The sequence below is a fragment of the Sebastes umbrosus genome, chromosome 4 (assembly GCF_015220745.1).
Source record: "Sebastes umbrosus isolate fSebUmb1 chromosome 4, fSebUmb1.pri, whole genome shotgun sequence".
In the NCBI taxonomy this organism is placed as follows: domain Eukaryota; kingdom Metazoa; phylum Chordata; class Actinopteri; order Perciformes; family Sebastidae; genus Sebastes; species Sebastes umbrosus.
In genome coordinates this window covers 36303148-36328849 of record NC_051272.1, presented here as the reverse complement: position 1 = coordinate 36328849, position 25702 = coordinate 36303148, and the positions used below count along the sequence as shown (strand labels likewise).

The 25702-nt window shown below is 40.7% G+C and overlaps 1 protein-coding gene across 1 annotated transcript in view; it reads right to left on the bottom strand.

Annotated features, from left to right (window-relative positions):
• LOC119487029 (polypeptide N-acetylgalactosaminyltransferase 18-like) overlaps nucleotides 1-25702 on the bottom strand; it is a 184265-nt gene that overhangs the window by 19696 nt on the left and 138867 nt on the right. Inside the window, exons 9-10 of the mRNA XM_037767672.1 lie at nucleotides 18795-18890; nucleotides 4308-4472 (exon numbers count right to left, since the gene is read on the bottom strand). Of these exons, the coding sequence (XP_037623600.1) occupies nucleotides 4308-4472; nucleotides 18795-18890 (261 nt within the window). The remainder of the gene's footprint in view (nucleotides 1-4307; nucleotides 4473-18794; nucleotides 18891-25702) is intronic.

Here is a 25702-nt window from a genome sequence, read left to right as displayed (position 1 = left end):
CCTCCTCGGATGGAGTCGCTGCTTTAGGGAGAAACGAAGCAGAGCTTCCGGCAGCGGTGGGATGACTTGCGACGTTTCAACGTGATGCTTCGCGCTCTCTCATCGGTCACTCAGTGCTTTAAACAACTGGAGGAGGAGAAATCGCAGCTCGGCCCTACGTGCCACTCACTCATCTCCAGAAAAAGGATGAGACGCGGCGTAACAACGCAATGGTGAGGCAAAGAGAGCACCGGCAGCACATCACTCATATAGCCCTCTCTTCTCAGGCAGCTTTGACTGAGACATCCTAACAGAAGGCTCCTGCCTGGAACAGAGCGACAGTGCAGATGACATCGGCATAAGTTCAAGGACCTCATCTCCAGCTTGGCCCTTTTCTTGTCGGCCCCCCCACAAGGCCAGCCTTCTGTTTATGGAAGGTCTGGCTGTGAAGAAGGGGCTGCACGGTAGGTTCAAACCCGGCTTGGGACCCTTCTGTGTGGAGTTTGCGTGTTCTCCCCGTGTCAGCGTGGGTTTTCTCCGGGTTCTCAGGTTTCCTCCCACAGTCCAAAGACATGCAGGTTCATTGTTGACTCTAAATGTCCCGTTGGTGTGAATGTGAACGTGAATGGTTGTCTGTCTCTATGTGTCAGCCCTGTGATAGTCTGGAGATCTGTCCAGGGTGTTCCCCCTCCTGCGCCCAATGTCAGCTGGGATCGGCTCCAGCCCCCCACGCGACCCTGAATAGGATAAGCGGTTACAGATGACAGATGGATGGATGGCGGTGGAGAGGGCCGAGACAGGTTATTACAGCTTTTTAGCTGCTTTTTAGCAGCTGGTCGCTCGTCCCTTCAAAGAAAAAGCGTCAATGAGGTGAATCTATCCTCCCAGGAGGAGATTACCTCTCAGCAGAGATCTAGGACCTGCTACTGAAACAGGCTGTGTCTGTCGTCCCTGTTCATGACAGAAAGGGTTTTACTCAAGCCCCCCAGGAAGAGCGCTGGGCTTTGATGCAAATCTTTGTAGTGGCCAAACAGCGGTACTGCAACTTCCGTGTCTGTCACGTGATGCCACTGGGCCCAAAAAATGTCCTGTAACTCAGCGGATTTTTAAAATTTTTTTTAGGTAAATCAACTTCGCAGCATCAACACCTGAATAGCCCTCATTTAAAGGAACTGTTTGTAAGTCTTAACACGTATAAATCATTGCGGGTCGGTGTCCCATGCGTGCTCGCGTGTGACTACGCTGTTCAGACTCAGACTGCAACACAAACTACACGGAAGCACCAAAACAGCAAAGTTGTATCTAGTGAAGCCCGAGTGGTCAGAAGACACAGAAGAGACCGTAGCTTTGGTCTCCAGGGCCGGAGTCTCTGCTGTACTCTGCTCCTCTGCCTGCTTGCCTTCACTCACACACCGCGCTCGTTCTCACTTGCGCTCTCGCTCCACCTCTCACGTGCATGCGCTCACACTCCACAGAAGAGTTAGTTTAGCTCTGAGAATATCTAGTGAATGTGCATTGGACGTTTGTGCAGAAATAAATGCTGCAGCTCCTCCAGACCAACAGAGGTTTCCCGTGTCTTGTTTCATGCTGCTGAGTAACGTTATCGTCTCCGACCAAAACTCCGGTGTCTCCCCTGTTCCCTCTGACCGCGGTCGGGAGTCTGAAGCAGGAGAACACAGTATCAGCATTGATTCTTGGAGAGACCTTCTTCTGGTCAGCTAACATTACTGCCAAGCAGCTGAAATATAGAGTGATATTGTGCTTTTAGCTGACGTGTGTCTCCTCACTGTTTTGAGCGATGCTCCTCCATGTCTATGTAGAGCGAGCACGAGTGCGAGCAACAGGACGCTGACTTTCGTTGACTTAACGGCCACAGGTGTCGCTGTTAACAAGACATTTCTGATTCTTACATAGAGTCTCTTAAAATCATGAGGTCCAAAAAGGTTGTAAAATGCACTAATAGCTGAATCCGGAGTCATTTTCCGTCCTCCGTTCATGTGAATGAGACCCAGACCGAGGCTGAAGCGAGGGCTGGGAGGAGGAGTAAAGGAAACGCTACTGCGCCTGCTCTATGGGCCCAATGGATGCGGAAAATCGTCGGATGATCCGGGTACTTTATCACTCGGAAGTCGAGCCATTTTGGCTTCATGCTCCATTGAGCAACTTTTATAGGAATGAACGGGAGCCCGCCTCCAACGCTGTATCCAGTTCTCTTTATACATCTATGGTTTTACTCCACGTACTTCCTGGTTCCCATGAAGACGGGATATATAATATATATAAATATATAATATGAAAGCACATATATCAAGCAGCACCGAGTTCATACATAAAATGGATGTGCATGTGCAACATATGAGAAATAACTTAATAAAATAACATGACACCGCCGTGAGTTGGTTGGTCCTGTCCTCCCCCAATTATTTGAGTCACCAGACGCCACTGGTGTGTTGTGCTAATTCTGCCGGTGAGATTTCACGTCAGACCAACCGACAGACAAACAAACAAACAGACACACCTTCACGAAGCGATATAACGTAGGCTATAATGCTACAAGTATGGTAAAATGGGTAAAATACAAGAAAAGTTGACAAGCTAGCACACAGCGATGTTTATCAGTTTGCTGCTCAGACGCAAAGAAGCATGAGTGCATCTGCGCTATCTTGGAGGACGACGTATGACCTGGAGCTTCTACTATAGTCATACCTCATATCATTTTCGCATCAACCTTCTTTACTTTTTAACACAAAAATTAAGTTATTCGTAAAAAAAAATCTGTTGAACAGTGTGGCTAATGAACAAGTGACTCAAATAGATATGAGATATCATAAAAATGTGAAAATTCACTGTAGGGGGGCTTTAATGGAGATCATTGGTGATCACTTCAAGCTAATATCTACCCTGCTTTTAATAAGGGTAGTATTAGAACTTTAACTTGTAATCCCCTTTTCACTGATAGGGAAGAAGTTTAATCAGAGAAATGCGATTAAATGTTGAAGTTACCATATTTCATTTCCCTTTTGAATCTTTCATACATCTAACATCTAACATTTCATCTGCTCTGTTAGAATAGCTAGTAGTTCTCAGGCCTTATTTGAATCGACCAAACTTTTTATGAAGAAAATTGAGTTCTCTTTTTTTAAAACCCCAATGGGATGCGCCTAATGGGTTTCATCTCTTTGACTTCTGACATAACTTAGTGATATTTCAGATTAAGGCTGATGTTAATTAGAGGTTCCCCTGTCAATGTGCCGAGTAGCTGCAGATACTGAGCAAACTGGAGAGTTGAAGGATGGTGAGGTATTTTTCTCTGAGGACACTGGACAATGAGTGAGAGAGAGGATGGATCTGAATGATAGTTAAAGGTCCCATATCATGCTCATTTTCAGGTCCTTACTTGTATTTTGTGTTTCTACTAGAACATGTTTACATGCTGTAATGTAAAAAAAGTTTATTTATTTTCCTCATACTGTCTGCTTGAATATACCTGTATTTACCCTCTGGCTGAAATGCTCTGTTTTAGTGCATTGCAACGGAATTGCGTTGCTAGGCAACAGTTTGGGTCCATGTTTACTTCCTGTCAGCTGATGTTATTTACATCCACTGCAACAGGAAATAAACTGGGACACATTTAGAATGTTTACGTTTAAAACCGTGTAATGTTCTAAATATTGTATATTTGTGACATCACAAATGGACACAATTTCTAAATATGGGCTGTGTGTATTTTTCTGTATATTGAGCGCTTTGATAGTTTAACAGTATTTATAAAGCACTTAAACCTGCTTTATAATATAAAAGACATGAAAATCTCACTTTTTACAATATGGGACCTTTAAGTAAGCCTCTTATTCAGTCTGATGTCTGCAAAAAAACAGCACACTCAACTCACACACACATACGTAGACCACAGATAGAACTTATGTGTCACATTTTAAAAAGTAGATGTGCTTTTAAAACACCTATCCCTTAAAATAGCAGAAGAATGATCCATGCTCTAACGAAACCAAAAGGTTCCTCTTAAAGTAAGAAACAAAAAGGACCGAAATAAGCATGAGTCCCACTCAATTATTTAAAAAAAAAAGAGCTTTGGTCCAGCAGACAAACAGCAAGGAGTTACAGCTACATACAGAATACCAATGAGCAAACCAGTGAGATCAAAGGCTACGTCCATCGAATCAGAGGACCTGAAATGGGTGAAACATGCACACAGCTGGAGATTGTTATGTCTTACTAATGCATGGAGGGTCTGGCTGCTGGGTGATGACATTGCTGGGTGATGACATTGCACATGTACAAGTGTGTTACTTTGTTTGAGTGTGGTTTACCTGAGTGAACGTCCAAGCGAGCTTCATGTGTTTGGTAGCTGCATAGCTGCACTCCAGCAACCTGGGTCTGCTGTTCACATCCACCAGACACTTGTTGTCGTCATCGTCGATCGTCGGACTCAGCACTCCCAGGTGAAGCTGCTGAGAGCTGGTGTAGTAAATGTTCTGCTGGGAAACAGAAACAGGGACTAAGGAGGGAGGACTTTCCAAAAGTGCTTGATGAAGGCCTTCAAGAGCCTTAGTAGCTGAAAGGAGGACACCATAGTCTTTAGCTATGGAAAAACATCAAGATATGGTAATAGTCACTTTGCTCTTATCGTCTTCTTAATGTGCATTGCACAATTCACTAAATCAAGGCATGTTTTTGTGAGAATTCTTTTTTTTAAAGATTTTTTTTGGGCATGTTTGTATGCCTTTATTGGATAGTTGACAGTGAAGAGGCAGACCACGGGTATGACATGCAACAAAGGTTGCCAGCTGGAATCGAACCGCCGACATTGTGGTTTTGTGAGAATTTCTTGACAGAGCAGCTGTAATTTTAATCTCTTAAAGTCTTATTTGGTCAATGGTTAATACCTCCTTTCTAGTCTTCCAACCACTCAGAGCGCACATGTCAACATTCACCCATCATCATCATCATCGGCGGTCACTCAAGGTGAGTATGACTGCCGTCCCTGTTGGATCATCTACTTATGGGTCCTCAGATGGCTGTCGAGGACAATCTGTGATCTACATACTTTGGTGCAGTGTGGGCAGGGGTAAGTTGTGGTGGTGAAAACTGGTGGTTGAGCCTTTTTCTCTCTCTCCTTGCATTGCTGTCGCTTTATCTCTGCGGCATGGCGGAGTTCTGTTTCATGACGTGCAGCTCCTTACTGCACAGATTGGGTCTACCTTGCACGCCAAGCATCTTGGGCGCAAATATTTTTTTTTTTCCATGATCAAGACTGTTCTCTCCTCTCTTCACCAAAAAAAACAGAACCAAAACTGAGACAGCAGATACTTCTGCAGTTTATAATAATGCGCCTTTGCAAATCCTGAGCTGTAGTCTATATTCACAGAGAGTTCAGTCATTAATGGCAGTGAGTAGTATAAGTAGGCTATTTTTTGAATGTAGGAGAAAGGAGGAGAAAATACTCGATACTGGTAAGCGATGAAGGAGCGAGAAGAAAAGGTCAGGGATGGAAAAATAGATCCAGGCTAAATACTAGCTGAGGAAATTTTGCATACCTGAAAAAAACAACAACACAAGGACATGGTAATGAATGCAAATGTTGGCTCAGTTTTGAAGCCTGGAAAAAAGGTCTACCAAGGTAAATCAAACACACCTTAAGTATTTAAAAAAATTCAAACCATAAAGTGAGACACGCATTCCCTGAGTCGAACGGAACAGCAGAAGACAGAGAATCACAGACACGAGTAAAGCAAATGAAAAGGATCAAGGTTGACATGAAATCCAAGCAAGAGAAAGTTGAGAACAAGGAGTAAGGAAAGAGTAAGTAGAGAAACAGAACTGCTCAGAGCAAACGGAAACACAGAGTGTGTGTGTGTGTGTGTGTGTGTGTGTGTGTGTGTGTGTTTGCAGAGGAGTGTGTGGAAGCCCTCGAGGAGGTAGTTGATGAGAATGATGACCGTCTTGTGGGAACAGGACATTTCTAGATAGGAGCCATTATCACACTGTAAACCAGCCGCTGAGCTTTTAAGCTGCCGTTTCAAAACACTCCGAGACAGACGACAGCACAGATTGATGTTGTGCATGAGCTTCCAGATGTGTACGAGTGTGTACGGAAATCCCTTTTAGCATTTAATCAGTGACGGTGATAGCAATAGTACATATCAATAATTGCTTTTTGACTAGTTATAATTCCAACCAATGATGAAAATTTGACTAGTAGCAATTCTAATTAAAGATATCTACAACACATTTCCTACTAGTCAAAATGTTAATTCTTGATATCAACAATTTCTTACTAGTGGAAATGTTCATTGTATACTGTATATCTCTAACTAAATTAAAACCAGTCAACTTCCACCATTGACTTCTATTCAAACTCAATTACAGATATCTATAATTCAATTTAGACGTGTCATAATTCTAAGTCGTCACAATATAAGTATCAACAATTCAATTCTCACTAGCAGAAATGTTCAAGGTAGATATCTACAGTTGTTCTTACATTACATACAGTATATCATAATTGAATTCTGACTAGTCTTAATTAAAGATCCCATATTGTGCTGATTTTCAGGTTCATACTTGTATTGTGTTTCTGCTAGAACATGTTTACATGCTTTAATGTTCAAAAAACACATAATTTTCGTCGTACTGTCTGCCTGAATATACCTGTATTTACCCTCTGTCTGAAACACTCCGTTTTAGTGCATTTCAATGGAATTGCAACGGAATTACGTTGCTAGGCAACAGTTTGGGTCCATGTTTACTTCCTGTCCGCTGATGTCATTCACATCTGTACCACTGCAACAGGAAATAAACTGGGACACATTTAGAATGTTAACATTTAAAACCATGTAATGGTCTAAATATTGTAGATTTGTGACATCACAAATTGACAAAAATCTTAATAGCTTGTTTCAAACGCACAATTGCTGAATACGGGCTGTGTGTTTTTCTCTGTATATTGAGCGTTTTGATAGTTTAACAGTATTTATATAGCACTTAAACCTGTTTATAATATAAAAGACGTGAAAATCTCACTTTTTACAATATGGGACCTTTAAATTACTGATATGTTGGTTTGAAATTGTAACTAGTAAGACATCTATATTCGATATCTGAAATGGGAAATTAAATTTCCACGAGTCACAGTCCTTTTTTCAACATGTGGAAATTAAATTGTAGTTATCTGCAATCGTCACTCTTACTAGAGAAAAAGGAATTACTGATATTTATAATTAAATTAATAATAATAATAAATACATTAATATGAAAAATATCTGTAAATCAGTTTTGACTTGCTAAAATGTATTTCTACAACAATATATGTGTAACCTGTCAAAATTGTTTTACAGATATCCTAAATTTAACTAGTCAACTGACATTTTGACATGTCAAAATGTCATTTCCACCAGTGAAAACTAGATTGCAACTAGTCAGCCCTATGATTAGGACAATTTATGGTATGAGTGTTGAATTTGTCTGAATGCTTCTGAGTGAGATTTTGGTTTCTCTGTGTGTGCAAGTACGCTAATAAGAGCGATTAAACTTGCATCTGTCAATAGATTGCAGCTCAGCTCCCAACAGAGGGCTTAATGCTATCTCCTCTCCTGTCACGGCTTCTTAAAACCTCTAATAGAAGGATTAGCACAGCGCTCTGTTCGACAGATAGCAATCTCTCCTGACAGATGTACACATTAACAAGGTCGGACTGAAGAAAGCCTGTAAGCTATAGGCTGATTCTCTGGTGTTTAATGTCTACCTCTAGCAGATGACACAAAATGTGCTGCTTAGTGAACAAATCTGTGTTTGATGACATATTTTAGTTTTTAACTGTCCACGTACAGCACAACAACACCATGCAAGCTGTGCAGCTCATGCTACATGTTGAGAGGGATCTTCTAACAGAGATCCATAGTTGGACTGTCAGCAGCAGCTTTTATGTAAAACGAGACTCAAAGTTCAGACGCCCCTCGAGGCATTCATCCTAAAAACTAGAAACTGACAGTTTTGATATTCATAAAGCCTTCAAAAAGTCATCCTACGGGGAGCATGAATGTGTCAGAAAATGGCATGGCATTAGATTTGTGAAATACTTGGTCTAAAGATGATGTAATGCCCGGTTCAGACTACACGATATCAGCCCGATTACAGCCCGACACAGCCGTCGTAGGGGATCGGGAACAATAAATGAGTGTCGTGTGCGAAAATCGATTCTCTTATCTCGTGTAGTGTGTCATAGAACACGACAACCGACGCCACGTCTGGGACGCCCCACGACACCCCGAGGAAAAGTCTAGTATTTTTCGTCCTGACACGCCTAGTGTGACATCTCCAACGACGTGTTCCTTTGCGTTGACCAATCAGGTGCTCTCTCCAGCGCGCAGTCGCAGTCAGGTCACTTGGTAAGAAACAAAGATGGAGAAAAGGAGGAGGGATGCAGAGTTTGATGCTGTCAGGTGGGACAACGAAACTGAAGAAAAATTCATTGAGTTGTGGCAACTGCACCCCTGCCTGTTTGACGTTTCGTCGAGGGAATACCATGACAGAGTCAGAAAAGACAAATGTTGTCGAAAAATAGCAGAGGCATTTCACGTAACATTGCGAAAATCAGGCACATCCTGTCTCAAAACGATGCAGAAAAATTAGTCCATGCATTTGTTACTTCTATACTAGATTACGGAACACCGTTAACCTTAAAGGGACTATTTGTAACTTTCAGAAATGCTCGCGCTTGCTCGCTCTAAATAGACATGAACGAGCATCAGTCAAAACAGTGAGGCGACACACGTCAGCTAAAACCACAATATCACTCTATGTTTCACCTGGCAGTGGAGCAGAGACTCTGGCCACACGCAGGCGCGCGCATAATCGAGCGCGCGCGGTCATGTGTCCCGACCCGGTACATTTATACGCTTAAAAAGTTACAAACAGTCCCTTTAATGATCGTCCTACACAGGCGAAGGCGTTACTTCTCCCCCCTTTTATCAAAAACTCTGGTCCAAAACACACCAGTCAGAGTGTAGACTGTCTAATATAATATAATAATAGTATTAAATATCAATTTAAGGTTAGTTAAATATCTGTTAAAAATAAAGCAGGATTTTGTAAAATGAAGGTGAATTACTTCAAAACAAGCGCTGTTGGTGGTTAGCCACTACGGTTAGCCTATGAGACTAACTAGCGTACTGCTACTTCCACTACCTCACCGGAAGTTACGAATGTTAAGAGGGTTTGCAGTTCACTTGGAGTTCAGGCACAGCAGCCCCTTCATTTCATTTAACAGCAGGTGAATGAGCATGTCAGGAGCCAATCAGCTACTTGGAGTGGTTAAGTGGTATAATGGCTCGTTTAGCCTTTGTAGTCTGGTCTGCTGGTTCACTGCAGTGAGTTCAATGCATATGTGTGGGATGAAGGTTGTCTTGCTGGCTGTATAAGAGATTATGTGCGTCAATTAATATGTAAGTATGCTTTATATTGTGCCTTCAGTGTAAATGTGGGATTAATAAGTGTTTTATTGTGTGTAATTTGATATAAATTGTGTGAGTCTTACAATTCCACACCTTACCATAGATGAAAAGTGGTTGCTAATTCAATTTGTATGTTGTGTTATGTTATAGTTAATTATACTGTTATGTCTGTTCATTTCTGTTCTTCTAGAAACCACATACTGGTCAGTCATTCAAGTGTAAACCTGCACAGCCTTCTAGTAAAGAACAAGAAACCTGTAAGAGCCACAATGTGTGAATATAAGTTAAAATTAATAATTTCTAGTTATTGTAAATGACTTAGATAATGTTTAAAAAGGTAAAGAGAAAAATGCATGTATATTTTATTTTGATGATTTAGACTCCCTTTAATATAGTGAGAGAGTGAGTGTGCATTAGAGTTAGGAGGCAGAGAGCTGCGTTAGACACGGGAGCACATAGTTTTTCTACCGTGTGACACTATGTAATATTTAACTTTTCTCAGTAAACGTTTTAAACTGGATTACATCTCCTGTCATTCGCGTCAGACTGAAGTTACTGTGCCTACAGCTCGTTTGTGGCTTATTTTTGGGATTCAGAAGGAATGCCACTACAAAACCTTTGAAGCATCTTCTCATGTATTCTTACCGATACACCACAGCGATTATAAACTCCTCAACCAGTGATATTTATTAAGAGGTTCAAACCTACCGAACAACGGACATAATCATTTCTACAGTAAAGTCCCTGAGAATAAGGTGGATATCTCTGTGCTTTTTTTTTTTCTTCTTTCAGCGTTTTCAGGCAATTCATGTGAATGTCCAGCTTTGACAGTGTTACAGTTTAGCTCTCAGCTTATCTAGCAGTGCAATTCGACTCTCAGCTTCTTTAGGTAATGCAGTTCAACTTCCAATTCTGACACTTTTACATTTTTCAGCTTCTAAGTTTTTCAGCAGTGAAGTCAACACATTTGAGCTCTCAGATTTCTCAGGCAATTTGTTTAATATTTCTGCATTTTCAGCTGTCTCTCAACATACAATACGTTTTAAACAAGTTGTAGAAAAAGCAAATATCCCATACAATTTATCTCTAGAAAAGTATTTCATTATTTATAAATGCTGAAAATGTTCTAAATTTGATTGGGGGCTTATTCCAAGCCAATTCAAGAGGTGTGGAGGACGATATTTATTCAACGAAATAGTGAGGCGTTGTGGTGGAAACTAAGCAGGTAATGGAAATCTGATCTGTGCCTCAATATTGGTATAGCTTTGCTAAAAAGATTGGTTTGTGGCTGGATCAATAAAGTCTGAAAATTAGACCTTTGAGGCTATTTACCAGGGCAGCATTCGTGTGTGTGTGTGTGTGTGACCTGTTTGACTCTTTTACAAAATGAGGACACTCTCACCAGTCTTCACTTCTTTATGAGGCTATTTTAGGGGCTTGAGTTTAAAGGTAAGGTATATTGATATGATGTTAAAGATTAGAGCTATTAATAAAATGCAGTGAATAAGAGTTCTCTCAAGTATAGTGATATAAATGTGTGAGCGTGTGCACTGGCAGCCCGTGTGTGTCTACATCAAACATTATACTCTAATAAAACACAACCTTGCCACTTGGAAGGAGAAAAAAAAAGTTTTTTCTACTTTAAAGGTCCCTTTTCAGGTTTTGTGTTTCTACTAGAACATGTTTACATGCTGTAATGTTCAAAAAACACATTATTTTCCTCATACTGTCTGCCTGAATATACCTGTATTCACCCTCTGTCTGAAACGCTCAGTTTTAGTGCATTTCAATGGAATTGCAACGAAATTGCATTGCTAGGCAACAGTTTGGGTCCATGTTTACTTCCTGTCAGCTGATGTTATTGACATACACTGCAACAGGAAATAAACTGGGACACATTTAGAATGTTTACGTTTAAAACTGTGTAATGGTCTAAATATTGTATATTTGTGACATCACAAATGGACAGAAATTCTAACGGCTTGTTTCAAACGCGCAATTTCTGAATACGGGCTGTGCGTATTTCTCCGTAGATTGAGCGTTTTGATAGTTTAACAGTATTATATAGCACTTAAACCTGCTTTATAATGTAAAGGACCTCTCTTTCACTTTTTGCAATATGGGACCTTTAAAGAGACTTCATAAGACATGGATTTATTATTTTGGGGGAAAGTTGGTAGCGTATTAATGATTTAAATTAGTGTTAGTGGTATAAGTGTAGAGTTATTTCATCAGGCAGTCGGTTTGATACAAAGAAAAAAACAAACCAATTACCAGACTTTATAAACTTTTCACGAATAGTATGTGTTTGTCAAACAAAACACAATTCCTGGCATTTCTAAAACTTTAACCTTTGACAAAATTGACGTGTGATAATGTGTTAGTCTATGCCAATTCATCAGTAGGAAATTCCATCTTACGTATTTACGGAAGCTTATTCCAAGGTTTGACTTTCCAACAAACTTTTACTGTCACAGAAAAAGACACCACAAGCACTAGAATATATAAAAGAGCCTGCTGCTTCATTTTCCGGGTCATTAAAAGACGGCAGTTATAAAATGGAGATATTGAAATGGTTGTCGTTGCACTGAAGTAATCCATTTTCAAAAGGACTTATGTAACCAATCTGATCAGTGTACAATGCCGTAATGAGCTCTCTCTCTCTCTTGTCTTTGTATGTGAGCTGTATATTAGCAGGAAGAAGAAAGTTTTTTTTTAGGCAATTTTTTTTATCTGTATCTATAAATAACAGCTTTACTTTACTGGAGTTGACCTCATTGTCTGCTCTCTCTCTTAAACTCTCCTCCTGTACCTCTTTCTGCTCCACTCGACTGGATGAACCTCTTCATTATGTACTGAGACAGCTTTGCAGCTGTTGTGTGTGTGTGTGTGTTTGTGTTGTCTTCTCGCCACCAGAGCAGATGGCTGAGGGAAACACCATTGATTAGCCTGTCTGAATACATTTCTAGCTCACAGTAATAAGCTCACCAGGAGCGTATAGTCATTTTCATACTGGGAAAAAAAGATGCCCAGGTAGCAAAAAAGTGTGTCTGTCTGTTGTAACTGTGTCATTATCTGTGGAAGACCAATTAAAGGTCCCATATTGTGCTCATTTTCAGGTTCATACTTGTATTTTATGTTTGTACTAGAACATGTTTACTCGTGTAATGTTAAAAAAAAACTTTATGTTTCTCATATAGTCTGCCTGAATATACCTGTATTTACTATCTGTCTGAAACGCTCTGTTTTAGCGCATTTCAACGGAATTGCGTTGCTAGGCAACAGCTTGTAAAAAGTGAGATTTTCATGTCTTTTATATTATAAAGCATTGCTCTATAAATACTGTTAAACTATCAAAATGCTCAATATACGTAGAAATACACATAGCCCGTATTTAGAAATTGTGCATTTGAAACATGCTGTTAGGATTTCGGTCCATTTATGATGTCACAAATATACAATATTTAGACCATTATACAGTTTTAAACGTAAACATTCTAAATGTGTCCCAGTTTATTCCCTGTTGCAGTGTATGTAAATAACACCAGCTGACAGGATGTAAACATGGACCCAAACTGTTGCGCAATTCCGTTGCAATTCCATTGAAATGCACTAAAACGGAGTGTTTCAGACAGGGGGTAAATACAGGTATATTCAGGCAGACAGTATGAGGAAAATAAAGGGTTTTTTAAACATTATAGCATGTAAACATGTTCTAGTAGAAACCCAAAATACAAGTATGAACCTGAAAATGAGCACGATATGGGACCTTTAATACAAGGCAGAATGATAGAAGGATCATCTCCGCACCACTGGCACTCTGTGCATGCATTGACAGTGACTGAATGTTGTCTTAATGACCTGCCTGCCGTGCCAGTGATGACAGACAAGGGCCATACCATCAAGCAGGGAGGGGCGGGAGTGCTGACGGTGTACAGGTAAAGAGCAGGAGGGAGAGGAGGAGAGAAAGCGAGAGAGGAGTGCACTGCGGTGCGCAACTGGCAGACAAGATGAGTGACAGTCGGAAACGGAGCAGCATTGAGATTAATTAACTTAATTTAAGTGATATATGTGCACACATGCTAATCATAGGTCAAAACAGCACTACACTTGGCTGAATTATAAAAGGCATAAGTGGTAAAACGGAGAGCCTCTTGGGAGCCGAAAGAGACGGCTCTTCTTGGTGAGCTGAGCCAAATGATCTGGCTCACTAAAAAGAGCCGGAATTCCCATCACTACTGCATGTAGACCTGCTGCTGATTGGCCTTTATGTTTAGTTTTGTTACAAAAAAACAAAACGTAGTTGTCTATCGCCAGAAATCATGTCGGTACTGACCAGTCTAGTGTATTTACTTGTAAAGTTTATGCTACGCTATACACAGATTCTGCATTCAAATGTAGAATCCGTAGGCAACGGGACAAGACTTTGGTTCTGGAAGCGTTCTGGTTTCCATTTGTAGTCCGAGTAGTAATGACCAATCGTGTTCGAGCAGGCTTTGGTTGAATGCAGGTGAACAGACCGTGTGGACAGTAAAGAGGCTGAACACATTGGATGAAATGCAATCTGGGAACCCAGCGGGTATCATCTGATGATGATTTAGATTTTTACTGCTTTAGAATTAGCTTGTAAACTGGCGACTAGTGAAACAATCCGGTCGTACACGTCGTCTCTCAACTCTCAACTCCAGTCTTTCTTCGCAAGTTGCTAATCAGACTGTAAACAATGAGCAGCGCACAGAAAAGGAAGTCATGGCCCGGATATATCTGCTGGCTACCCCTCCAGAAATATTAGCCCCTTGCCCAGAGAGGCTTATCCATTGTCAGACTGACTTTGTAGGTTTCAGTGAGTCTTCAGATTGGTCCCAAGCTTAAACATTTAAAGGTCCCATATTGTAAAAAAGTGACATTTTCATGTCTTTTATATTATAAAGCAGGTTTAAGTGCTTTATAAATGCTGTTAAACTATCAAAACGCTCAATATACGGAGAAACACACACAGCCCGTATTCAGAAACTGTGCTTTTGAAACAAGCCGTCAGGATTTCTGTACATTTGTGATGTCACAAATATACAATATTTAGACCATTTCACAGTTTTAAACGTAAACATACTAACTGTGTCCTCAGTTTATTTCCTGTTGCAGTGTTTGTGAATGACATCAGCTGACAGGAAGTAAACATGGTCCCAAGCTGTTGCCTAGCAACGCAATGGTGTTGCAATTGCGTTGAAATGCACTAAAACGGAGCGTTTCAGACGGAGAGTGAATACAGGTATATTTAAGCAGACAATACGAGGAAAATAAAGTTGTTTTTTTTAATATTACAGCATGTAAACATGTTCTAGTAGAAACACAAAATACAAGTATGAACCTAAAAATGAGCACAATATGGGACCTTTAATCACCGTCAGGTGAACATTTGGGCAGGTTACAGTGAAGCTGACGTGACATGAACGTGGCATGAGTTCGTTCATGAGCTGTGGTCATTTACTGCCATAATGTAAAGAAGTGCTTAACTAAACGCTTGCCAATGAAATTCATCACTCTCAGATTATTGTCTCTCTCTCTCTCTCTCTCTCTCTCTCTCTTTCTCATCCTCTCCTGCATTATCCTTCCAGGCTTTCCTCTCTCATCTGTGTAAAGCGGCTGAAAAGGAAATTGAGGAGCGTTATGCATCGTTGACATTCAACAGTTCATCAGGTATTCAAAGCCAGATCCATCCATCCTGTTGGACACGCACGCACGCATGCACGCATGCACGCACACGCACACGCACACGCACACACACACACACACACATAAATGGAGTGATTCTGTTCAGGAAGAAGAGGACCCAGAGGTAATCTAAATGATTGGATGAATCACGAAAAAGAGATCTGAAAGGGGAATAAGAGGGACTGGGGGGGGAATAACATTACAAAAGATACTCCACATGAATGAAGAATAAAGAAAGAAAAGTGATAAAGACATGATAGAAGACCAGAGGAATACTTGAGTCTTTGATGTCAGAGGGCTCCTGCTGCTTTTCGCTCTGCATCCTCAGGCTGCTTATCTCTGATGTCTCACAACTCTTAAAGACGGCATCTTTTTTAGCGTTCACTGATGATTTCAAGATCAATAAACCAGTTTTGGTGGTGGAAATGTTTTTTTTTTTACCATATGTCAGTTTGAGCAGGTTTAGTCACAGAAACCTGAAATTTCATTAGGCCAATGCAAAGAGAGTAATTTATGCATGAATGTGTGTGAGAATATCCATTAACATCAAAGATTATGGATTTATCCATTATATACTAGCATCCCTCTATGATTACTGCAGCAGATACAGAATAGATAATAACTTCCATTTCATTCTATGTGCAGCGTAATGTATGTGTATGCAACTACGATTCTAAAGCTTCAGTCTATAAAGTGATTAGTTCTCCTTGCTGATCCTGTACTGTGTAATGATATTCTGCTGCTATCTTGACTTATCTTCGTAAAAGCTCCAAAATACCCCTGTTATCTGGAGACATGTTACAGTGCAGAGGGTAAATTATGTCTTGCTAGAAGTCTTTTTTCGTTTCGGTAATGCCCGGTTCAGACTACACGATATCAGCCCGATTATAGCCCGACACGGCCGTCGTAGGGGATCGGGAACGATAAATGAGTGTCGTGTGTGAAAATTGATCCTCTTATCTCGTGTAGTGTGTCATAGTACACGACAACCGACGCCACGTCTGGGACACCCCACAACACCCCGAGGAAACGTCTAGCCGGTCAGAATTTTTCGTCTCGACACGCCTAGTGTGACATCTCCAACGACGTGTTCCTTTGCGTCGACCAATCAGGTGCTCTCTCTAGCGCGCAGTCGCAGTCAGGTCACTTGGTAATAAACAAACATGGAGAAAAGGAGGAGGGATGGCGAGTTTGCTGCTGTCAGGTATCGCAACACCAGACCGCCAAGACACACACAATGCTTCTGTCGCCATGATTGACAGTTGCTTCAACCGCCTCCCCGATGACGTCTGAACTCACGCATGATCGTGGAATGCGACGAGCCATGATTGGTCGTGGTCATACGTGTAGTCTTGCCAGTCACCCGACCGAGACACTGCAAGAGCTTATGGCGCTGTGATCGTTAGATCTGACACGGTGACCATCATCAAAGACAAAAATATTGTGTAGTCTGATCCCGGCATAAGATGAAATTCCTCCACAAACATGAGTGAACAAATTATCTGTTCATTTGCTCTGCCTTTGATATCTCAAAATAACTCCACTGTGGCTAAATATCTGTCACTAACACTAACCGGAGGAGAACATGCTTGGCTTTGAACTAGCTTGTGTCTTAAAATGTGAGTTTTGAGACACACCCCCTCAGATTTTAACAGATTAGCATCATATAAACTAGATGAATAATACCTCATCATCCTTCATCCCAGAGGACAGGAATAAAATTAGCCCACAGGCGTTGGGCAGTGCTGACTGTAGGACTGGAGGCATTGTGCTCTGCCACATGCTGAATACATTTACCTGCTATCTTTCTGTCCTACAGCACCAATTTCATGTTGTGAATGTGAAAACTTTTCACAAAGTGTCTCTCAAGCTTTGCGTCCAGTTTGAGCAAAACACTCACACTAAGCACACTCAGAATGAAAATTGTGAATATAAGCTCAAGACCATGCCCACAATGTCAGTTTGAATGTTTATATAAATAAATAAAAGACAGAGAGGGAGATAATAATGTACTAATAATGAACTCAATTTCTTTATCAGCACCTGCTGATTATGCCGTCTCCTGGAGAGCGAAAATATGAAAGGGCAAAAAGACAGGAGAGACAGAGAGAAACGCCAGCACAGCTGTTTCAGCAGCTGATGCTGTATTGCTGAGTATGACCCAGATAGGAAGTTGGATGTTTCTGACGTCAAGGCGCCGGTCAAAGCTATTAACTTTACCGACAATGGAGGCGAGGCTTGGAGTATCCTTAGAAAGCTCTTTTAGACGCCGGGCTGGGTACATATGGCGGAATGTACTGTAGTTCTGATTATGCGAGCTTCTTTGTGGCAGCTTCTTCGTGCAGACAGTAAAATATGAATTCTTAATTTCGTCAAGCTACAGAGCATTTCAACGCTCCTTTAAAAGGGGCAATAACTGCAGCCTTTATTGAACTACAATTAAATGGCCTTAAATCTGCAGAAGGCAGATAGAGTTATGGATTGGCCTCAGTGACTTGACGACTACGTTTCAGATATTTCAGCTGCGAAGGCTGAAAAGTTTCACTCTACAAGCAAAACAGCACATTGCAAAGCAGCATTATTATAGCGCGGACGGTGATGTATTGGCTCTCTGCCAGCATTTCCTTCTAGATCTCTGCTCTAATTAGCCAATTTACTCATTATGGAAATGTGACTTTTCATTTATGTAAACTACAGGCCCACATAGCTCAACATTACTGATGCCAATAAATGCAGAGAGTCACTATAATTTATACTCTACTTAATTAACTATTAGCTATTAACTACAAATAGTGCAACTTGGGAATGTTTTAAGTTGCACTAACCAATATTTTTTAATAAATTTACATAATTTTAGCATCTTTAAGGCAACTTAGTCACCAGAAAAAATGTTGGCATTAGGGATGGTAATAATTAACCGTTTAACCGTTAACCAACATTAAGAATTTTAACCGATTAACGCTAGAAAGAAATATTAAAAAATTAATTAAAAAGCTGAGCAAAACTCAGAGGAGCGGCTCGTCACTTTAAGGAGAAAAGCTGGTCCACCTTAACAGCCCACCATGGAGACTTTTACTGGGACAGTCGCTCCATGTGTCCATGACACTACACGCAGCATCGTGGCCACTAACGCTCCGGGATGGGTGAACTGGGGACTCAGTTGTCCGTTGTCCTCATACACTGCAGCTGGCGCACCGCTGCATGAGAAGCACTAATCTTGTCGGTTAGCGGTTAATAACGGGGTAACGAGGGTCGGTTATCAGTTAAAAAAATATATTCAAAATTAGCATCCCTAGTTGGCATTGAAAGTTTCTGCAAACCATGGATATGTTGAATGTTGAACGTTTATGAACCAAAAATACCTATCATAAATACGTTTCATAGATACCTACAGTCTCATATCACATTTGCAGAAATGCACAATGCTACATGGTTAACATTGTGAAACACTTGATTCTTTTCAGGCAACAAAACTACATGGTTATGGTTAGAATAAGCATCATGGTTCATGTTAAAATAATATACATCTGTAACAATGTAACTATTGTAAATAAACAGCAACCGGTTATGGTAACAGCTTTACGTAAAACAGCGTTCAATAGAAAAAATAGAGAACAATGTGAGCCAACTAACCTGCGGTGTCATACCATGACAGAGGTACATGATGGGAACATTGTCAGTGTCAGGTCCTTGGTCCAAACACAGGTTGTCTCTTAGACTGTTCTTCAACTGCAAAAAATGAGAGAGCGATAAAACAGATGAAGAAGAGAGGGGCAAGGTAATGCATCTCTAATTATCATAAAACTCTAAGCAGATGATATTTAACAAGCGTTCATATGACCAATGATGGTAGAATGCAAGGAAGAGGATGAGGACACCTCTCTCTCATACACACATTTAGTCATCCAATTTGTGGCGCTATTAAACAAATTGCTCTCCTCACTTAACGCAGGCTGTCAGAGCTCAGCAGCCTTTGATTTTATCACAGATAACATGGGAAAGAGAAAAAGAAGCAGCCCATCTCTTGTGGAGGACCTCACTTAAACCTTTGTGGTTTCTAATACTTTTTTTTAAGACCTACAGACTAATATCAACTGAATGAATGCTTCAGATGTTTTTGAAGGAATAGTTCAATAATTTGGGAAATACCACTTAATCCTATTAACTTTGAGAGTGAGATGGAAAGATCAAAATCAGTCTGATGGCTGTGAGTCCAGTTAAGAGTCAAAGATTAGCCTACGTTAGCATCAACTCTGGATGCATAGAAGCATATTTAAAAATGTTTGAATATAATATAATTAGGGATGCACCGATACCCCTTTTTTCAGACCGAGTACAAGTACAAGTACTAACATTTGGGTACTCGCCGATACCGAGTACTGATACGAGTACTTCTCTGTACCAAAAGACCCTCGTTAACAGCCAGCTGGAGGGTGTGAGCGACACATGGCAGGCTGGGGAGTCCCGCATACGAGGCGGTGCGCCGCGAAGGGCTCTAGGTCGGCTTGGAAATCCAAACGGCTTGTTTCAAACGCACAATTTCTGAATATAGGCTGTCTGTGTTTCTCCGTATATTGAGCGTTTTGATAGTTTAACAGTATTTATATAACACTTAAACCGGCTTCATAATATAAAAGACATGAAAATCTCACTTTTTACAATATGGGACCTTTAAGGAAAAAAAGAATCATGAATGCATCTTTAAAAGTAGCTAAGTGTAACGAAGATTGATGCGTTACGATAATTGTTGTTATTCCAGGGATAACGGTTCTAGAATACATATTCAGAAAGCTTGAATGTTGTAGCTGTCTTTTGAAATGTTCAGGATCTGTTTTGGTAAAAGTTCAGCTTTCTGAGTCTCACGTTCTACACATTTACTTCCACAGCATTGTAAACACTCTGTGGTGGCCAGCTTAAGTCTGCCATTCAAGTGACCTTTAACAAGTGGTGATTCGAATAGAGATGCCTGTTTATCTATTCAAGCCGAGGTCTGCTTTACCATTCTTCATAAACGTTAGCAAAATACAAACATTCATTTTTAAAGATGAATTAAAGGCTTGTTGGCTGCATCTCCACCGGGCCCCGACTCACACTAAACTGAGTCCCGAAGGTGCAGTATTCAGAGTTTATGAGGAGTGAACACGAGGGGTAAAAGCTTTTCCCTCCATCTGCTGCTACAATTATCTGCAATAGTTGGTCTCATCAGAGTTCCCAGTCGTCCTACTTGCTGTTTAGATCACTGACTACATCTCTAGCTCAGTTCTACCTGCTGTATCCACCACCACCTCTCCCTGCTCCTCTGCAGTCGCATCACATACAGTGAAAAAGTTCTTGATCCACTACTCAGGGCCGAGCTGAGCTTTCTATTTCACAATATTTCATGATGCCGTCAATAATCTTTATTGATCCCCAGGGGGAATTTCTGTTTCCTCTTGCCTCATTTCACAGAGAGGTCAGGCTCAGCTACACAGCAGCAGTCCTGGAGCTGGTAGGGGTTTAGTATCTTGCTCAAGGGCACAACGGGTAAGTCCGATGTTTGTCGAAACAAAGAATTACTACAGTTTTGTACTGAAGTTGGAAGGAGGTGGTTAGGGTGGATAAGAGGGCACACAAAGTGCAAGACTTTGACACTGGAAGCTGAGGTTAGCTTCCTGAATAAGTTAGTTTTGGTTAAGCTTAGTGACAGATCGTGGTTTTGGTTTCATATTAAGGTGGCTGTAGGTAGTATATTTTTGGCATCATTGGGCAAAAATTCCATAATAACCTTTCAGCATATTGTAATTCAAGTGTTCTGAGAGAAAAACTAGACTTCTGCTCCTCCTTATGGCTCTGTTTTCAGGCTTTAGAAAATCTAGCCCGTGACGGGAGACTTTGACCAATCACAGGTCATTTCATTGAGAGAGCGTTCCCATTGGCTGTGCTCCGGTCATGTGACCGGAACTTGCCGTTCCTTCACCAGATTTCACAATGGCGGCGGTGGCGTCATAAACTTTCTCATTTTACAGCTAACCTGTGCACTACAAGATGATTCTGAAGACATCTGAGGAGAGAAATAGACATTCACGTAACAGAATATTGATTCATATTTGATCAGCGCTGCCTAGTTTGACCATTTGGTCGGAGTTCGCGAGTGATTGACAGCCGGCTCTCATAGACGGCAGCTGGATAGCAGACCCCAGATCAGCTCTGACTGCTTGTTTTCCTCCGGTCTGTGAAATCTTGCAGATGCCATTAGGAGCACCGGAGGACACAGAGGAACATGATTTTTAGGTTACCTGTTTCATGTACTACTGTCACAATATAGCGACCGTTTTATAGAAATAACTTTTTTAAAATCATATTTGCTCCAATCTCGCCTACTTCAGCTTTAACAAAGTAAACACATCATGTCTTGTGCTTCCAGAACTGTAACTTTTGACATTTTCAACAACCATCTTTCCCTACTGCTTCACCAGAGTTAGGACTAATTAGCACTAAATGCACACACAGTAAAGCTGAGGCTGATGGGAAGGACATTAGTTTAGTAGGTATTTGGTCATAAACCAAAGTATTGGACAAACTCAAAATTGTATTTTATTTAAATTAAAAGCCAGGGGATCACCAAAGTCATTACAATTCATCCTGAGGCGAACATAAATGTGTGAACCAAATTTCATGGTAATCCATCCAGACTGTTGAGATATTTCCCTCAAAACCATAAGTCAACCACTTGATAGTGCAAAAGGAAAAAAGTCATGGGATAAACAAAGTCATTAGCGTTCCTCCTCTGGGGACCATGAATGTCTGTGCAAAACTTCATGGTAATCTACGGAGCCCCCCTAGACCCACAGGAGAAAATGTTATTAACTCATTCCCTCAAGTTAGTAAGTCATTCCCTCGAGTTAGTAAGTCATTCCCGGCTCTTTCAAGCTGGACACATAACATTGGTCTCTGTGCAGCCGGCTGTCAAACGACTGGTCAAGGACCGTCTACAAAGTACAATGCCGAAAAGAGATGCTATAAGAATATTCTATAACTTCACAATTATAGAGTGTAGTACCATCAAAATTACTTCACACATCAATGGTCTCCTCATAGTTGTACTACAACACTTAGTTTGGAAAAATATGCTTTTTTTTACTAACTTGAGGAACGAGTTATTAACTTGAGGGAATGAGTTACTAACCTGAGGGAACGAGTTACTTACTTGAGGGAACGAGTTACTAACTTGAGGGAACGACTTACTAACTTGAGGGAACGACTTACTAACTTGAGTGAACGACTTATTAACTTGATTTAACGACTTACTAACTTGATTTAACGACTTACTAACTTGAGGGAACGAGTTACTAACTTGAGGGAACGACTTACTAACTTGAGGGAACGACTTACTTGAGGGAACAACTTACTAACTTGAGGGAACAAGTTACTTACTTGAGGGAAGGACTTACTAACTTGAGGGAACGAGTTACTAACTTGAGGGAACGACTTACTAACTTGAGAGAACCATTTATTAACTTGAGGTAACGACTTACTAACTTGAGGGAACGAGTTACTAACTTGAGGGAACGACTTACTTACTTGAGGGAACGACTTAATTACTTGAGGGAACAACTTACTAACTTGAAGGAACAAGTTACCTACTTGAGGGAACGACTTACTAACTTGAGGGAACAAGTTACTAACTTGAGGGAACGACTTACCAACTTGAGGGGACGACTTACTAACTTGAGGGAACGTGTTATTAACTTGAGGGAACAACTTACTAACTTGAGGGAACGAGTTACTAACTTGAGGGAACGTGTTATTAACTTGAGAAAACGAGTTACTAACTTGAGGGAACATGTTATTAACTTGAGGGAACGTGTTATTAACTTGAGGGAACAAGTTACTAACTCAAGGGAACGAGCTACTAACTTGAGGGAACGACTTACTAACTTGAGGGAACGACTTACTTACTCGAGGGAACGACTTAATAACTTGAGGGAACGACTTAATAAAATCTTCTCCCGGGGGTCTAGTAGTAATCCATCCTGTGGTTGTTGAGTTATTTCAGTCTGGACCAAAGCCTTGGCAGTGTCAGCATGTTAGTTGGTCGGTCGCCTCTGGCCACGGCGCTCTGGGGGACTTGTCATGACCTCAGATCTTCTAAAGATCTGTCTGAAAACATCAACCAACGATCAACCGATGTCAAACTGGTGAAACATTTCAAGTTCATGACAATGTGTTTAATATAATATCTCCTTTTTGGACAATATTTACCTTGTCCGAGCAGCGCAATCCTCCAGCTTTTGTTTACTGTTAAATAAGAGATGAATGTATAAAAACATCAACGGAACACTTGTGCTCTCTCCCAACTGCTATCTCCTGTGAGATTTTGTATTTGTCAAATATGTAAACATCATATCTACATCTCTCACATGTCACTGCGGCTACGCTTTCATCTCACTCAAAGCCGAGCCCCCGCACATGCTCAGTCGTGTCAACAAATAACTCCATCCAGCTTTGCACTGTGATTGAAGTGTTTATCGAAAAACAAACACAAAAGGTAAGATGGCAGCTCTTTTCAAAGCGAGAGAGTGGAACCATACCATCCTTTTCATAACTTTCTCTTAAGTGATGCTAAGTCAATAAAGCTGCAAAAATAAAATCTGAAGGAAATAGGTTCTGTGTAATTATTATTTTCAGACTGCATTCAGGCTCGCACAAGACAGATAACTCAAACTATATCTGTACTCAAGTTATACGTTTAAAAGGTTAAAATGAGACTTCAATCAAAAAATCACAATCAAAAATGAAATGAATAAATTATTAGTACTTGGACTCAACTGAGGAGTACTCATTTTTCTTCCTGTATCAGCAGGGGCAGTCAGGGCGGAGGGATAATTCTGCTCAGCTTTCAACAGATTACTGTCATTTTTCAATTATGCAAAGTCCTCCCACAGCTGTTATAGCTGAAGAGAGGAATAGCTTATGCAGAAATTAAATGGTGAAGAAAGGTTCGCCCTTTCAATACCCTGCTGCTGTGATTTGAAGTGAGCTCTTACAGCAGAGAAGCATTTATGAATTAGACTCAGTGTTAATGGAAAAGTTAAAGTTTTTGCTGTGAAATACTTGGAAAAGTTCAGTTTTAATGCAAATGTTTAGTCATGATAAGGTTTTTATGCTATTTCACTGCTTATCACATGAATCATTTTTTGTTGATTTCAATAACATTTTCTGTCCAAGCAATAAAACACCTTAAATAACACATGAACACCCCATAATGCCTCACTCCCAAATTCATCTAAGGTGCAGCTTATGCCTGAGTGAAGAAGTGCTATTTCTCTGATGATGACATGTCTTTAACCAGCTTACTTTTGCTTGGTTTCTATATGTTTCAAATTTTGGGAAACCAAAGACAGCATTGTAAATGGCCGCACAAAAACAGACTTAAAACCCTGGAAATGGCAATTCAAATACTTTAAGGTGCTCTAATCAATATTTACATATTAAAGCTGAAGTAGGCGAGATTGGAGCAAATATGATTAAAAAAAGTTATTTTTATAAAACGGTCGCTATATCGTGACAATAGTACATGAAACAGGTAACCTGGAAAAAAAATCATTTTCCTCTGTGTCCTCCGGTGCTCCTTACGGCATCTGAGAGATTTCACAGACCGGAGGAAAACAAGCAGTAAGAGCTGATTTGAGGTCTGCTGTCCAGCTGCCGTCTATGTTGTATATTATATTATTATTATTATTATATTATATATTGTATATGGCTGTCAATCACTCGCAAACTCCGACCAAACGGTCAAACTAGGCAGCGCTGATAAAATATGAATCAATATTATGTAACGTTAATGACTATTTCTAGCTGTAAAATGAAAAAGTTTGTGAGGCAGCAGCCATTGTGAAATCTGTTGAAGGAACGCCAAGTTCCGGTCACAGCCAATAGGAACGCTCTCTCTCTGAAATGACCTGTGATTGGTCAAAGTCTCCCGTCACGGGCTAGGTTTTCTAAAGCCTGAAAACAGAGCCATGAGGAGGTGCAGAAGTCTAGTTTTCTCTCAGAACACTTGAATTACAATATGCTGAAAGGTTATTATGGAATTTTTGCCCGATGATGCCAAAAATATACTGACTACTGTCACTTTAACAATGGATCAAATGATGATGTGTAATGTGAAAGGGGTTGCTTGTATTGAAAACGAGGAGGAAAATAATCACCTGACTGCAGTCCCCCTCACCTCTGTGGTGTTTAGGTGTCTTTTAGCTCACTGTTTTGTTTTCACGGCCAGCAACTTTGCTATTTTGGATGGCGCTCACTGCTCTCATCAGGGTCACTCCCTGCTGCAAACAGGAAGCTCCGATGAACACTGTCTACAACAAAAAGGCAGCGGTGGAAGAAGTATTCAGGGGTCTCATTTATAACCGTTGCGTACGCACAAAACTGGGCCTGAAATGTGCGTACGCCACTTCCCACGCAACAGTTGTGATCTATAAAAACAAATTTGACGGGAGAATACGCGCGCCTGTACGGAAACTTTGACCCATGCGTACGCACATTATGGAGGCACC